Raw genomic sequence first — 17,266 nt, forward strand, 5'->3', positions numbered from 1 at the left:
TCCAGCCCCAGCAAAAATTCGAATATCACCTCACCACTTTATTCTCTATCTGCATCTTCTCACTCCATCTCCATAGTGCCTGTCTGTTATCCAGGCCATCCCTCCGTTGTGTTTTCACCAGAGACCCGACCTACCCGCATCCATTTCATTTTTTTTTATTGTGGTGATTTAATCGTCTATTTTCGGCCGTTCTCTCGTTAAGGAAGCGCTTTTTTTGTCTCTCCATGTGACACCAAAAATGATTCTTTCTTTTTCTGAGCAGTTCCAAGTTTATTTTCCAGATATATTGTTAGACTCCAGGCTTTCAGTCCATAAGATATAGGCAGCACCCTATCTTTCATGATGTCACTGTGTTTTCTAAAAGCCCTCTGTCCCGTTCCTCATCTTTGCTTGATATCGTTGAACTGTCTGTCTAAGTGCGCGTCCACACGTGTGCCCGAACAAGTGTTGGCAACGTGTAAGCAACACAGTAACGAACACGCTGCAAACATGTTGGGAACAGCAGAGTCCAGATCGTATTGGCAACATCATGATGAAGTCTCAGCTGCCTGGTATGGACACACTTATCCCATCACCTCTGCTGCCAGTGTTCGAAGCTGCACAGAAACATGTTTGCATACATCTGTCCAAATACTGCTGCAAACATGTTCCCAAACATGTTGCCTGCCGTGTTGCCAACATGTTCGAGAGCACGTGTGGACGCGCCTTAGGTAAATGAAGTCAACACATTCTCTCTCTCTGTCTCTCTGTCTCTCTCTCTCTCAACTGAAGGAGACTGATCATGGCTGCATTACGTAGCATCCATCATCTTCATCTTCAAGTCTACCTTCACACTCTTCTTGTTCAGATCAGCTATCATATCGTGTACTCTTACATAATCCAGTGTAGGGAACTGTATTGTTAGCTAAGTGATGATTTTATTCAATCGTTGATCTTTTTACTTTCATTCCTGTGCCATCCCAGCCTATATTTATGAAACGCTGTCTAGTCATGCTGTGAATATCTTGAGTGAAATTGTGTACCCTTGTCTCACACATCTCAATTGGTATTTTCTGGCTATTTTTGTGGAGTTTAATGATAGTTACATTTCCAACTATATCTTCTTGTAATTTGACATAATTTTCTTCCGTATTATTAAAGATAAGTGGTTGTGAGGAAAATTGTAAACGGTTTCGAGTATACAAAAATTATATTCTTTAATGAGAATGGCCTTCACTATACCATTTTTACTCAAACGGCCTATATTTGCCCTCTTTCGATCTTGAATGCTTAACGCTGGAATATGATGCCTGTCGCGGAGATGTGTAACAGAAAGAGCTGAGTCTTAGTATTGTGTCTTTGCCACTGAGCTGCGTGGAAGTAGCTGCAAAAGGAAGAAAATCTAGGCCAAGTTAAAATAAAAACCATATAATATCAAAGTTATGATAATTTAGAATATATTTTTGTTTAGTCATCTCAGTGGTACAAAAATATATTATTCATTCTGCAGTGTAATTACATAAATGTAGTTGCATTAATTTAGGCATACACAATTTGATTTTTAGTAATCTCCGTACGATGCAAAATCATTTTAGTATATTTTATTGTATATTTCATATTTCGTATTGTCGGAGGTAAATTAGAAAAACTGTCAGTGCAGCATATGCATATAATATATAATGTTTCCGTATTTTGCACTGGCATTATTATAACTGTATAACTTTTTGTCGCACTCACATAGGCGGTCAAATCCAGTGTGTTCCCAGCTGTGTCACAAATTCATTTTAAAGGATTAATCTGACAAGTTGCAGTCGTAGAGATTTGTGAGCGTGTGTGTTATGCATCTATGGTGTGTCTAGAGAAAGTGTCTGAGGGGTATGTTCAGAGACAAAGGGGTGTGCTGGGGCGGTGGATACTGCATGCGGATGGGGTGAGTGTGGCTAGTAAAGGTGTCCTTTGTCGTGTTTTTATGGATGGGATCTTCAAAATACTAATTTGGGTCACGGACTCAGTGGTGTCCAAAATGGTGCATGTAAGGGGAAAAAAAAAAAAAAAAGATCGGGATCTCCTGGTATAGTGAATATCTCTGCCACTCGAACCTCGCGCCGAATGTACTGATATCCATAAACACGAGGAGATAAGCCATCCCAAACCAGCTTGATGAACTTAACGTGAAGCGATGTGTCTGTGACTTAACTCGATTAAAACTATGCTATAACCTGAGTGAAATAATAAAGTAAACCTAACAAAACCATGACCTACCTTTCATGAACGAAATTTTATCTCATTGTCACCTATCTACTTGGCTTATGGAGTACTTCTCGACGACGTTCCACAGGTCATATTCCTCTCGTCTTTACTTTTCAGCCTTTCATTCATCATATTCTAATCCCATCTCCTCCCTATTTCTGTAATTCTCGTCTCCAGTGCCGACGAGTTAGCAGTGCTATCACAACACTGCAAAACTAACCGTGCACCAAATCAGCTCCAACATTACTTACACTCACTCGAAACGTGGCTTACACAGAACAGAATGTCTTGCCAGCAAAATGAACTGTCACTCACCTCACTCAAGACAAAAAGAATCCTAATTACACCCTGAAGGCACTCTCTTGAATCACTCCCCAAGAAATACAGTGTAGAAATATTGGATCTGCTGTACTAGGAAACACAAATGGCCTTTCCTTAGCACTCATTCAGCATCACAACCAAGGTTTCACGTAAATTCGATGCACTGAAATCACTCACAGTCACCACCTTCTGACAGCAGAAATAATCACTGAGGAGAGTTTACAGATATTCCATTCAAACAGCATGAAATTAAAGTATGCGAGCCCCAAGTGTTCACCGTATCAGCGAAAAACATATACAGAAAATAACATGGACAAAACAAAGCCTTAAAAACAATGACAGGACGTACAAAGATCATAAAAACAGATCACTGTTTTCAAGAAACAAAAATCCTCTTAATCAAGGACCACATGAGCGTGAGAGGCATCCCGTTCATCGCTTCAGCCTTGAGATTCGTCTGGCCTTGCAAGTACAGTATATACTGCATCATCCCGCAAAACAAGGAAACGAAAACGAACAGCTGTTGCACTTCACGGAATGCCGCGAAAACACCTCTCTCCCTTAACCCCAACCCATCGCCTCACAAACACACACACAAGCACCACAGTCACCAAGGCCATCCAAAACCCTCATTCAAGCAGCAGCCTTCATGAGTTTTCGCCTGGTCGTCATCTTGTAAATATAATAATTGTAATAATAATAATAATAATAATAATAATAATACTTTAATAACTTCCATTCCACAGAGATGCTAGTTCTTTTCTCTAGAATACAATGTGATACCAGTAATTCCCCATCATTACCTCATTACCAGCGCAGAATAATACCTCACAAACAATCCACTCTAGCATCCTATACAACATACTATAGTTCTTTCATCTTAAGTTGGCCCAGATTTTCGTCATTTTGCAGCTGATTTCGCGTATGTCATTGCCATTTCAGTACTACGGCTCTGCATGTTTCCCATAGCACATCTTCCTGACTAGCACCATATTATAGCGGTGATCTAATGCTATAGCCAAACATTCTAGGTGGAGCGATGACAGTTTTAGGCCAAGTTATAGTAAAAAGAGTATAGTTGACCTCACGCGCCTCACTCTCACAGCACAGACGAACCTTCAACAAAAGATATTTCAAAGTGCTGCAGGGTGAAGTGGCCGGATCCCCGGATTTCATTGAGGTAACGTCTGGATGTGCCTGGGGTCATACCAGGAACAGAAAGAACAACAACAACAACAGATGGAAGGAACGTGGATATGTGTTATTTAACATTTTAGTAAGGTTAGGGACAGTGACACAGGTTCAGTGTTTAATTAGGTTAGTTTAGATTAGATTGGGTTGAGTTACGTTTGATTTGGTTTGGTTGGGTTATTTTTGGTTTGGTTAGAGTTAGGTTGGGTTGGGTTTGGGTGGGTTGTGCTGGGTTAAGTTGGGCTGGGTTGGTTGGGCTGGGTTAGATTGGGTTGGGTTTTGGTGGGTTGGGCTGGGTTAAGTTGGTGTGGGTGGGGTTGGTTGGGTTGGTTTATGTGTAGTTTGGTTTGAGTTAGGTCGGGTTGGGTTTTGGTGAGTTGGGTTGGGTTAGGTTGGGTTAGTTTGGTTTGGTTAGCATGGGGTCAGTTTTGGAGATCTGCTTATACAGTGCTAGGGCTGAGAGCGGTGGTGGCGATATCCTACCACAGAGATAAAAGCCAAAGTGAAATGGAGTTAACTGTGGAGTGGTGTAACTGTGACATGACCTCACTGAAACCATTAGAAGATTGAGGAAATAAGAGGCACGGTGTTAAGTATCATTAGGGATAGATCATTGTCTTATAAGAGTCAGGTCCAGATTGAGTAGGCCTGTGTCACCTTTAAATAGGATTAAATAGTAGTTTCAGTAGAATCAGGTCAGGAATAAGGTTAGAGCACGATATCTGTGACATTAGATCCAAGCTATCTTTTTCCCCGATAAAGTTAGGTCCATTAACCCCATTAAAACCACATGTTTCCCCATTAGCTGAATAAAATCGTCTGCTGATGGCAAGAGTATGAAAAAATTACGTCCTGAAGCTGAAAGGATTAATCTAGAGTTTCCAACCCATTTACTGCTCGAATTTCCCACAAGCTGAACAGAATCGTCCCTGGGTAGCATAAGTTAAATAATTTGATACCTTTATAGAAGACGATAAGGTTTATTGGTAGGCTAAGAGGGCAATTTACAGGTTGTCTTTCGCCCTCTGCTGGTAAGTGCCCTGTCCTAAAGATTTTTTGTAGTGACTGGAACAGTAATTTCAACGCGCTGTTATTATAAAAACGTGTGATGATATAAGACTATCGTAAAGTTATATTGTTAGGTTATGTAAAGCCATAGTATGATAGTAAAATAAGATAATTTAAAATCATAGTAAGATAATAAAAGGCCATAGAAAAGTAGTAACAATAAGAGAACGAATACAATAGTGATATAAAACCTTAATAAAGTAGTTGAAGTAAGATAATATAGGATCATAGTACTATAACTAAAAAAAACTCAATAAGAAATCTTTCGGTAACGGGACAACTCTAGCGTTCTATTCCAACTAACGCCAGACGATTTTATTCAGCTGATAGTGAGTCATAGGAGCCCGGGAGAACCAAGGAAATATATATGTGAGTACGGTAACCTATGATGGCACAGATAGTAGGACAGAGACAAGTAAATGCTCCGTCAAACTTCAAGATAACTTTAATAATGACCAGGAAGGGGAAGGAAGTTGTCAGGGAAGAGGGAAGTGGGGAAGAGGGAGAAGTTTGGAGGAAGAGGAGGAGGGCGAGGAGGAAGTGGCCTAGATGAGAGCTTGTGGAAGAGGAAGACTAGGAGGAGGACTTAGTGGAAAGGATGTCGGGAGGAAGAGAATGAAGAGGGAGTGGAAGGAAGGTAAGGAAGAGGAAGCGGAGGAGGAGGAGGAGCAGGTGAAAGTGGGGAAAGAGTGGAGATGCTTAGAGGAAGAGGAAATATGAAGGGAAGATGCAGTGGAAGGGAAGTGGAGTAGATGAGAATGGAGAAGGGGAAGAGAAAGTATGGGAGGGATGAACGGAGAGGAAGTTTTTGAGGAGGAGGAAGACAGGAAGGAAGAGAAGGACGAAGAAGAAAGTGGAGAGGGAGGACAAGCTTAGAAGTAACAGGAGAGTGGGAAGGAGGAGGAGGATGTAGAAAGGTGGTAGGGAAGAAGAGGAGGGCGAAGAAGAAGAAAAAGTAGAGGGGAGATAGGGAGGAAAGGATGGGAGGAAGGAGAGGAGAGAGGTTTACCGGAAGATGAGGGTGAGGAGGAGGAAGAGTGGGTTGAAAGTAGATGAGGAAGGGAAAGATGAAGTGGGAAGGGAGGAGGAATTTTGAGGAAGAGTTGATTGAAAGAGGAAGAGGAAGTATTAGGGAGATGGGGAGGAAGAGAAGGGTGAAGAATGATGGAAGTGATGAAGAAGAGAAGGGTGAAGAGGGAAGATAAGTACAAAGGAAGAGAAGAAAGAGGGGATAGAAGAGAGGCAAAGAGGAAGAGGACGATGAGGTGCAAGAAGGGATATGAGGAAGATGAAGGAAATCGACACATATTGAGGTGTAAGCAGTCTGTGTTAGTTCTCTGTCAAAATGTTAAATACTGCAATGCATGTTGATCCACATTCATTCATTTCCATCATTTCAATTCACAAATAATCCATCCACTAGTTCTGTATGTTACAGAGAACCTATCCGGGGGTGGATGCAGCTCGAGATTAAATTAAATCCCCTTCCCCACCACCCCTTACACGTAGTTTACATCGTAATCCAGGGAAGATGAGGGTGTATTGGTTAAACACATCTAGCTCGCAGCAAGCTGGAAGTTCACCTCTCGGCTGGTGCCGCTGGTCACATTGGTGGACTCGGTTTGTCTCTCTCTTACTTATGTTACCCGGATGTAAAGTGATTACTGCGGGTCAAATTCAAGTTGAAAATTACGACTTAGTAAAAATTGCTTGACCCTCGCACAGTCGACAGGCATAAAATCTCAGTCCTTTAATTCTGGCTGCTGTAATCCACGATCGTAACTAACATTAGTGGAAGTAAGTAAACTAGGAGTTTGATTCCACAAAAAAGGTTTACATATTTCTTTCAGAAGTGTCTTCACGAGGTGTAGGATTTTTTTACTGTGGTAGGTAATATGTTTCAAAAATCCTGTTGGGCATTTCATCTCCATTATCTCACCATCTTCCTCCCCCGTCCACCAAGAACACTCTCTTGTGTACAGTATTTATACCATTATATTTGACCAGTGTGTGTACAATTCTTATCTGAAGCCAGGTGTATCGAAGTGTACTTTCCCATGACTGCATTAGCACTGCTTCAGTCCGCCTTGTCTGCTTTTTTATTTATACCTGTAGTATCCGCTGAATCAAAGCTTCTATTGTCATAATAGATATGTGAATAGAATTTTTCAATATCAATATTAATATGTTATTATCTCAGGTCATATATATACCTATAACAATTTATATAATGTGTGATTATGTATGTATGTAACACACACACACACACACACACACACACACACACACACACACACACACACACACACACACACACACACACACACACACACACACACACACACACACACACACACACACACACACACACAATATCCAGAACGCTGCACAGTGAAACGTGTTCATTTTCCAACTTTTTTCCGGAGTTACACAGTCAGACAATTTACGTCAGACATGTCTAATTCCGACCTCTGTGTTATGAGACATTTAGGCGTGTTTTCATGGGAATAACAATCAAAATTTCGTTACTTTACTTTACCTTATTTTTAGGCGGATAACCTGTTGGAGCGAAATCCGAAAGTCGGGGTGATGTTGAATCCTGTCTGTCCGACAGCATGATGATTTTTAAAGCGTTTATTCTTGCAACTTTCGATGCCTTTGCTACGTTTGGGAAAGTAATTTGTAATGAAAGGGTTAAATGCAGTACCCATTAACTCCTTCAAAACCTGATTTCTCTCCCAAAGGATACAATCTTCCGTAGGTACCAGGAGTAAAATAAAAGAAGATTGCCAACATTTTGGAGGGAATGCAAGATGGTCTCCACACAGCTACGTTATACTGACATGTTTGAGCAAACTGCCCTGATGATTAATGAGCATACAAAAACTTAGGCATTCAACAGTCGTGTGTTCATGTGGTTTGACGTTTGACCCTTTACAAATCCCTTTTAAATGCAGAGAGAGAGAGAGAGAGAGAGAGAGAGAGAGAGAGAGAGAGAGAAGGAAAAAGGTGTCTGGGGCTATGGGCGCAAGGAAAAACGTACAAGTTTGAGGCGAATTGGTGAAGAAATGAAGGATTGACGCCAAACTGAAATACTGTTTGGAAAAAGAAGATAGAAAAGAAGGAAACACAGACCTTAGAATTCGTCATCGGCTTTGAGGTGTTAAGTTGAAGTTCATAGATTTTGATGAAAGTAAAGGCGCCTGTTATGATCTTCACTGTTGGTTTGTAAAGAAATCTCAAATCGTCTCTTTTGTCGTGTCTCAATGGCGAATATTTTGGTCAGCATAGGAGGCTTTGTAACACCTCTGTGCACTTTTCTAACACCTTTCGATGGCCTGACACTTTCCTAATACCTTTCGAACACCTGACACTTTTGTAACACCTTTCGAACACCTGACACTTTTCTAACATCTTTCGAACACCTGACACTTTTCTAACACCTTTCGAACACCTGACACTTTTCTAACACCTTTCGAACACCTGACACTTTTCTAACACCTTTCGAACACCTGACACTTTTCTAACACCTTTCGAACACCTGACACTTTTCTAACACCTTTCGAACACCTGACACTTTTCTAACACCTTTCGAACACCTGACACTTTTCTAACACCTTTCGAACACCTGACACTTTTCTAACACCTTTCGAACACCTGACACTTTTCTAACACCTTTCGAACACCTGACACTTTTCTAACACCTTTCGAACACCTGACATTTTTCTAACACCTTTCGAACACCTGACACTTTTCTAACACCTTTCGAACACCTGACACTTTTCTAGCACGTTTCGAACACCTGACACTTTTCTAGCACCTCTAACACTTCTAACACCTTTCTCACACCTTTGACACCTTTTCATCACCTGTAAACACTTTTAACTCCTAACACTTCTCTGTCACCTTTCTAACACCTTTAACACTTCAAACATTTCTAACACCTTTATCTCTTCAAACATTTTTAACACCCCTAACAGCAAACATTTCGGCATTAGTATAGTTTCAATCAAAAACAGAATTGCGAGATTTTGATGGTTTTTTCGGTATCTTAAACTGTTCTAAGACTCTTTTTCTTCTGTGGCATGTTCGTCGCATATTATTTTCATATTGTTCCTGAAGGTTAGGTTAGGTTCGGTTAACATCAAGAGTAAAATATGAATAATTTGCGACGAAAATGCCATAGAAGAACAGTGACCTAGAATTGTCTGAACTACCGGAAAAAGGATCAAAATCTCGTAATTCTGTTTTTGGCAGAAACTCTAATTTTACCAACATTTCTGACGCCTCTAACACTTCAAACATATCAAACACCTAACACTTTTCTAACAAATTTATATTACTTTTGACATCCTCCTAACACCTCTTCCTTATCAGTTCAGTTCTGCACAGACACGTTGGTATTGTCTTATTTATGCGATACAAGTCGATGTTAAAAAAGACGCTAATAATATAAGAATCAAAAGTAAGGTGTAGTACAAAAAATAAATCGCCAAGGAAGGGGTGCTACGGTAGAAATCCCTCGAGACCGACGAGAATACTACCCATTTGATATTGCCCGTGTAATTTTTTGGACCATTTAGATTTTCAGGCAGCAGAGCAATACACATTTATTTTACCGTTTTATCGAGGTCACCAAAGACTCCAGGGCAAGTCAGGTGAAAGCCAAAAAATAAGCTTGACCTTTAACGCTTGCAGTAACTAAGCTTTTTATGTTATTTATTTATTTATTTATTTATTTTTTGCTGGCACCAGACAGTATCATCCAGCTTAGGAGAATGATTAAAAATAGAGAGGGATGGAGATAACTTTCATTGACTGCTTTACTGTGAGGGAGTGGTGATGACGGACGCCTTCACGTGGTGGCACTGATAGGACCTGGCGACCCCTCTTCCCGGTTACATAAACACAACTGCAGGAAAAGAGCAACTTCAGTCTGCAGTCCACCGGGTTCACTTCCAGATGAGCTTGAAGCTACTACTACTACTACTACTACTACTACTACTATTACTACTACTATTACTACTACTACTACTACTACTTCTGCTGCTACTACTAGTACTACTACTACTAGAGATGCAGCGATGTATCGGTATCGGTATCGGTGGTATCTGCTCATTTTTAGGATATCGGTATCGGAATCGGTATCGGCTGTTTTTCTGCCGATACTACGGATACTTAAAAAGAATTTAGTGCGTAGCATATCACTCACTGGAAGTTATTTTGTTAAATAGAATTTGGATGTTTTATAGGGATGAAAAATAAATTATTGGTAATATCCAGTTATTAAGTATCATATTATTTTGAGTACATGGTGCGTAGTAGATTAATGATAAACTTGAAAAAAAGAAAGTCGCACGAGTATGGGCAACAGCCTAATAGATTGGTCTCCAATGCATTGGTATCGGTATCGGTAGTAGTATCGGTATCGGTATTGGTATCGGTCAAAATTTTGGTTTCGGTAAATCTCTGACTACTACTACTACTACTACTACTGCTGTGAGAGGTCACGAAAGTTGAATAAATTCGTCTGGCGGTGACGGGAACAAAGTAAACTATTCTTCACCATTAAGGCTGTGATAGTGTCGGGAGCCAGGGATTCTGACGAGGTTATCAGTACCGGTGCATTCATCGACCACATCTCCGCATTGTACCTGCATAAGCGTCAGCTGGCGCCAGTCCTTTATTTCTTCACTAATTCTCTTAAAATTTGGCGAAGTTGTTCCTTGGGCACGTAGTCCGAGACCCCCTTTTCATTTTTTTTTGATTTGTGCCTTTTGAAAGGTTTTGGAGGTCATTGATCAAATAATATAAGCACAAACTTTTTGGATCCCGATATTTTTGTGTACTAATTAATCATGACGATTGCACAGAAGTATGTCAGTGCACTATCGCTGTGTGGACACTTGCATTCCCTTGGCAATTTTGGGAATCTCTAATCACTAAAGTTTGGTGAAGTTTCTAGTGGTTGCATGTTTGAAGACTAAAAAAAATATTAAGAAGCAGTCTTAAGTACAGTTGAAACTCGAGAAGACTGTATGAATATGGGTCAGATATGTTCAAATTAACAGAGATCATTTCAGGTTATGCCCATGAAGACGTATGCCAAAAATTATGCCCCTCTATGCGTTAGTTCTGAGATAGGACACATTTGAGTCTTTCAGGCCCTGCAAAGCCATCATATCAGTTCATGTTTTCCAAGAAGCTGAATAAAATCCCCTGGCGGTAAGGAGAATAAATTGGAAAAGCTGTCATCGTACTGAAGGAGTTAACAATAATAATCTCTCCACTGCGTTATCTCGGCGCTCTGTTTTTGGTTAATTCTCCCATCTTGACTCGGAAGACCTCAACAGATTTAAACTTTTTCTTTAGCATCGTCCTGTGTGGAAGCATAACACCGCCACCTCACCGCTAACGAAAATGCAGATCCGCCGACCTTTAATAACGTGAGCAAGTAAGCGACATGGCGATAAATGTGGATGTGTATAGAGTTAGGTCACAGTCACATTGGTTCACAGTTAGGTTAAGTTTGTTAGGTTGGGCTTAGAGATGTACATCCTTTTTTTTGGGAGTTTCGTGGGCGTAAATGCTAAATCCGTGGGTCTCTGTAACGTTGAGAGATTAATCACTTAAACCCAGCCTAAAGGGTCATGCCTGATTTGAAGCGGTTAATTAGACCGAAAACCTTATCAACCCTCTCATGGTTGGTACAACTCTAGGGCTCTGTTCCCCCGACAAGTTTATAAATATATTCCAGCTAGTGTCAAACGATTTTAATACCGGTACCGTTAACCCTGTCATGGTAGGGACGACATTAGCTGCCGGATTTTGCTAGTGATTCGTTGTGCCCAGAGAACCGGGCCAGAGTAGAGCCCCCAGGACGGTCCCCTGTGTCTAACTGGATGTCAGGCAATGTTACCTGAGCATTCCAATTGAAAACTGACAGAGTTCTTTTGGGGAGCCTTTTAGTCCCTCATTATGTATGTAAACCAACCATTCCGGTGCCCGTCAGGCTGGCGGCGCGCCCATTTCCTCTCTTTGTGTGTGTGTGTGTGTGTGTGTGTGTGTGTGTGTGTGTGTGTGTCTCATTACGGATCTTGAACTAGGTGGGGAGACATTAACTGCTTCTCGCCTTTCCTCTCTACCGTGATCCCTTCTAATGAGTGACATATACGTAAATAAAATAAATACCTCCTTTTAGTATAGCCGTGCCTTTTGGAGGGTCCGGCAAATACAGCGAACACTTCTGATATTCAATTCCAGTTAATTCCAGACGATTTTACTCAGCTGAGAATGAGTCATAGGAGCTAAGGGGTCTTTGTATGCAGCATGTGTTAGGAGTGTAATGCTGTATGGTAGTGAGACCTGGGCAGTGAAGGAGGAAGATATTCGCCGGCTCAGACGTACAGAAATGACAGTGATTAGGTGGATGTGCAGTGCGTCCCTGCGTCCAAGGCCTGGAGGGGCTGGGTTTACGATGGAAGAGTTGAGAGGTAGGATGGGACTGGAGTGTATTGGTGTTGTGATGAGGGGTAGATTGAGATAGTTTGGACATGTGGAGAGGATGGGGGATGATAATTGGTTGAGGAAGGTGAGAAATGTTAATATTGGGGGTGGGGTTGTGAGAGGTAGACCGAGAAAGACATGGGACGAGGTCATTAAGTGTGACCTCAGGGTTAAGGGACTGAACAGGGAGGCTGCAATGGATCGTGCAGCGTGGAGAGCTGCCATTGGATGATCAAGGCCGACACATGCAAGCATGTTGGAGCCTTTAAAAACGAAAACGAAAACGAATTCCCGCCGTGTCAGTAATATTTCTCACGTCATAGGAGGTTCGTGGAGATGTGGTGGCAATATTTCTTCCTTGTATCCTTCACTCCAGCTCAGCCACGGCTCGTTGACGGAGTGAGGAGCATAATTATAACTTGAAAGGCCGTGATTAGGAGGGACTTGGGTAATTGCTGTCTGGTTGCCATGGTAACCCAGACGCACCTCTGGGATACTCATGGGAGGCTACAATTTCACTGACAGGAAAAGCTCAAATAACTGATGATAAAAGATAATAACAGTGGCAGTTATAAGCTAACGAACAAGCTAATGATAATGAAAACTAAAAGAACAAGTAAGTTAGCAATTTAAAACATTATTGACAACAACTAAAAAATACATAAAACAGCTAAAACAATTACCAACAAACAATTAAACATGAAAAAAAAACACCAAGCAAAAACAACAATGACATTCACAGTAACAACAAATACAACAACAGTACCAATAAAGAACAAGTAAAGTAACTACAACAGCAAAACTAAATAAAACAAGAAGCGGTGCCAGGACACAGCAAACTCGTCCCCGGCAGTCAGTTTAGCGATATCGTATAAATACAACAGGATATTTGGCCAGAGATGTCACATATCAAATTTGGAGTACAGCGAGTGAAAATTGACGATTTTATGCCCATTTGAAATTTTAGGCCCGACCCACCTGACATTGACTACCCTACCGCTAACTGTGGGGGGTGACCCCCTTGATGTAATGCGGCGTGGTATGGGATGCAGATTTCAAAGATTCACGTTTAGGTTTTGGTTTCATGTCGATATGGCGAATTTGAAAGGAGTTACGGCGAAAAAAAAAATATATTTTTTTGTTTTTTCGCATTTTTTGTGCATACAACCTGGACCTTGGCCCAAATTGGGCCAAAACTTAATCAGGTGATCAGAAGGTCATAGCCCATCATCCCTGTAATTTTAGTCAAACTCGCACCAGCAGTTTTCGCGTAAAGTTGTTAACAGACTGACAGACAGACAGACAGACGGACGGACATACCAAGTGAAAACAGCACTCCGGGGCGGGGACGGGTAATAAGAATACACACAGTTAAGACAAGAACATAGGTAACAGCAACAATAGGACAGTGATAAAAGAAACAGAACAAAACTTCAAAACCACAACACAACAGCATAGCGATAACAGGAGGAATACAATAACAGCGACACAGCAACACAACACAACTCCCACTAGTAACAATAGCAACAACAATAACAATAGTGACGACTGAATAGTTACACAGAATACAGGGTACTGCAAAATAAGTGGAAAATGTTGAGGCGTCCATTACTTCCTTGTTTTCCAACCTACACTTTTTCGTTCGTCAGGTTTTGGTGATGGGATTATGCTAATCAACGTAAGTGAAGTAGAAGTTTCCAGCAAAAATGTTTTCACAAGAGGGCAGAAAGTCAAAATCGCCCAGTTCTTGCGTGAAACCAAAGCGTACGTCATGCACTGTCATAGTTTCTGCCGTGAGGTCGAAGGTGCATAGACGAGATACGTCTTAGTAACTGATGCTCTTAGTCCACTGTTGTCCATGTGTTTGCCAGGACAGAGTACTTACTTTCAGAGTGGTTGACAGCCCTCAGTATGGTCCTTAGGTGCATCCTGTATAAGGACCTTGAACACATGGCAGAGCCAGTGACGTGCCGTGATGTATGATTTTAGTCTCATGCTAGAATTGGACGATTTTGACTTTCTGCTTTATTGTGAAAACCATTGCTGGAACCTTCTGTTTCGCTTACGTTAAATAGCATAATCCCGTCACCAGAACCTGAAAAGGAAAAGAGTGTAGGTGAGAAAACAATTACCGACGTTTCACATCCTTCCACTTTTTTTTTTTTTTTTTTTTTGAAACGCGCTGCCTTAGTCTGAACTGAGACTAATATTGCATACCTGTGTTTCCTGAGATTTGCAAGTAAGTGAGAGTGGCTGTGAATGTAAGGGATTGAGTGAGAGTGAGGGGGAAAAGAGCTTGTTTGAGGGAGAACGTTCGTGTGACTGTGAAATTGGGTTACACAGTAAGAGTGAGGGAAAAAGAGTGTGATGAGTATTTTGGCGTGTGATGGTGTTGTACAGGGAGAGAGGAAGGTGAGAGAGAGTACGTTTTGGGGAAGGTGCGAGAGCGAGGATGGTACGGAATGTACAAATGAGTTACAGAACTGGGGAAGAGAGAGTGCGAGTTAGTACATTTGTGAGAGTGAGTATTTTTGTGAAAGAACAGTTAAGTTACAGATTAAGGGATTATGTGAGCGTGATTGTGAGAGTAAAGGGAAAAGAGTATGAGGGTACGTTTTGTGAATGGCTGTGAAAGTTAGAGTGACGGTGTGTGAGTGAGTATATTTGTGAGAGTGTGATAATAAGTTGCAAGGGAAGAGTGAGCGTGAAAAGGGGAGAGAGAGAGAGAGAGAGAGAGAGAGAGAGAGAGAATATGAATGCAGAATTATGATATATTGCACGTTAATCTCCACCTACCTTGCCTCATCAGCCGAGTCGTGCGTGCCGTCTCCACACACACATAAACACCACAGTCTCTCCATTTAACCTCTCTATTTTTTATAATTTCTCTTTTTAAACTTAATTGCGCTCTCAGACGATTATATTCAGCTCAAGAAAGCCCTCTGGTAATAAAGTCACTAATGAAGGTTGAACTGCCTCTTCTATTTGATTTTTTCTGTTTTATTATTGGTATCCCAGACGATTTCATTCAGCTCAACAACAAAAAATCCTGGTGGTGAAGGGGCTCTTGCAGGCTGAATCTGCCTTCCCCAGTTCCAAATTCTATCCTCAGCTGAATAAAATCGTCAGGAAATAGCAAGATTAAATTTTGGAAAGGCGTACTTGGACTGAAGGGGTTGGAGGTCGCCCTTATCCCCTTCACTGCGAGGAGGCGCTTTTATATTTTATTTTTGCTGCTGCCGGACTATTTATTCATTCTCTCTCTCTCTCTCTCTCTCTCTCTCTCTCTCTCTCTCTCCAAAGGGGTAAGTGAAAGTCATTATGTAACCCCTCCAGCTCGAAAAGTCTATGCGAAAACAAAAAAATCGTCTGGAGATGTAGAAAAGATTTCTAGGTCATCTGATTGAAAGGGTTTACCACTTCACCACGATGACTTCTTCCTGGGTTTATTGCTTCTTCCTCCTTACTAATTTATTCAGCTTAGAAATTTTCTCTCGTACTGAAAGGGTTAGTGAAGGCTTTATCTAATACTCCCAGTTCGAAATTTCCCTCCTAAGCTGAGGAAAATCGTCTGGGTAAATCAGAGATAGGCCTAAACCCCTTAATCCAAAGGCGTATTTGTCTGTTTGCCTTTAGACAATTTTATTTAGTTCAGACTTTTATGCAGGCCAGACGATTTTATTTAGCTCAGACAATTTTGTTAAGCTCAGACAATTTTATTCAGCTCAGACGATTTTAATCACCTCACGGTTTTATTCAGCTCAGACGATTTTAACTCAGACGATTTTATGCACCTCATACGATTTTATTTAACTCAGACCATATTGATGCAGCTCAGACGATTTCATGTAGATCAGACGATTTTATTAAGCTAAGGCTATTTTATTGAACTCAGTTTTATTTAGCTCAGACGGTTTTATTAAGCTCAGACGATTTTATTTGCTCACGATTTTATTCGGCTCAGACGATTTTAAGGTTAGATGATTTTGCTGAGCTTAGACGATTTCATTTAATTCAGGTGATTTTATTCAGTTCAGACAATTTTATCCGGCTCAGACGGTTTTATTCAGCTCAGACGTTTTAGTCAACTTAGGGAGGGGAATCAGGTTGTTAAGGAAATAATGGAGAGTGTTTCTAAGCCCCGTCTGCAACAGTGGCGTCTCCAAGTTTAAGAAAATCGTCTGGGAGGAGCGGGAAATATGTAAGGTTATGTGTCATGGTGCTGAGAGGGTTACAAAGACGTCCATGTAGTGAAAACAACTTTGAATATTTTTTTACCCTCCACCTGACAAAGTCAGAGGAGGGTGTTGCTATCACTGGGATCAACATGTGTCCTTTCGTAGAGCTGGGCGGCAGGGCGGCTTGTCGGGCATAGAGATTTCGTTTCCAGGCCAGAACTCAGAAAGTATTCACTAATAGAGTCATGAATTTCACATAATTATGTGTCTTGTAGCGAACTGGTGCCTTTTGATTGGTAAATGATGTGACTTAAGTAGTTTTTTGAAAGTAATGAAAAAGTACGGAAAATATTTTTTCTAAAGATTTCAGTGCGACCTTCGCAAGGAATCTGAAGGGCCCAAGCTAAGTGTCCTCAAGGCGCTTTCCTTACGCCCATCTTTAAAAGAAAATATTGGGGGTATGAAGGCCGTTATGCGCTTGGTTAGGGGTGCAGAGAAGTGGAAGGGGTGGGGGGTATGCTTGATCAGGTGGAGGGCTGCAAGAGCGTAACGTTGCCTATGTTTTTATCACCCGTGCTCTAAATGAAATCCAGTTAACAAGTGTTGTATTGAATCCATTACAACACCTGTGTTTTTCACGTTTATCCTTGGTGTTCACTGCTCAGCTCGGGGCAACTGCGTCAAACACTGCTTGTAAAGAACCATGGCGTATTTTTTTCCCGCTCTGCTTTCTGGCTATGGACTGGCTTGTGTGTGATTCTGAGCCTTGATTC

General features: G+C 41.2%; 1 protein-coding gene across 1 annotated transcript in view; it reads right to left on the minus strand.

Annotated features, from left to right (window-relative positions):
- The window catches only part of LOC145411851 (limbic system-associated membrane protein-like), a 167,556-nt gene that overhangs the window by 28,695 nt on the left and 121,595 nt on the right, over positions 1-17,266 (minus strand). The window contains exon 4 of the mRNA XM_080281808.1: positions 1,717-1,745. Within this exon, the coding sequence (XP_080137934.1) occupies positions 1,717-1,745 (29 nt within the window). The remainder of the gene's footprint in view (positions 1-1,716; positions 1,746-17,266) is intronic.

The sequence above is a fragment of the Coenobita brevimanus genome, chromosome 91 (genome assembly GCF_032717465.1).
Source record: "Coenobita brevimanus isolate Jiangsu-jjx chromosome 91, ASM3271746v2, whole genome shotgun sequence".
NCBI classification, from domain to species: domain Eukaryota; kingdom Metazoa; phylum Arthropoda; class Malacostraca; order Decapoda; family Coenobitidae; genus Coenobita; species Coenobita brevimanus.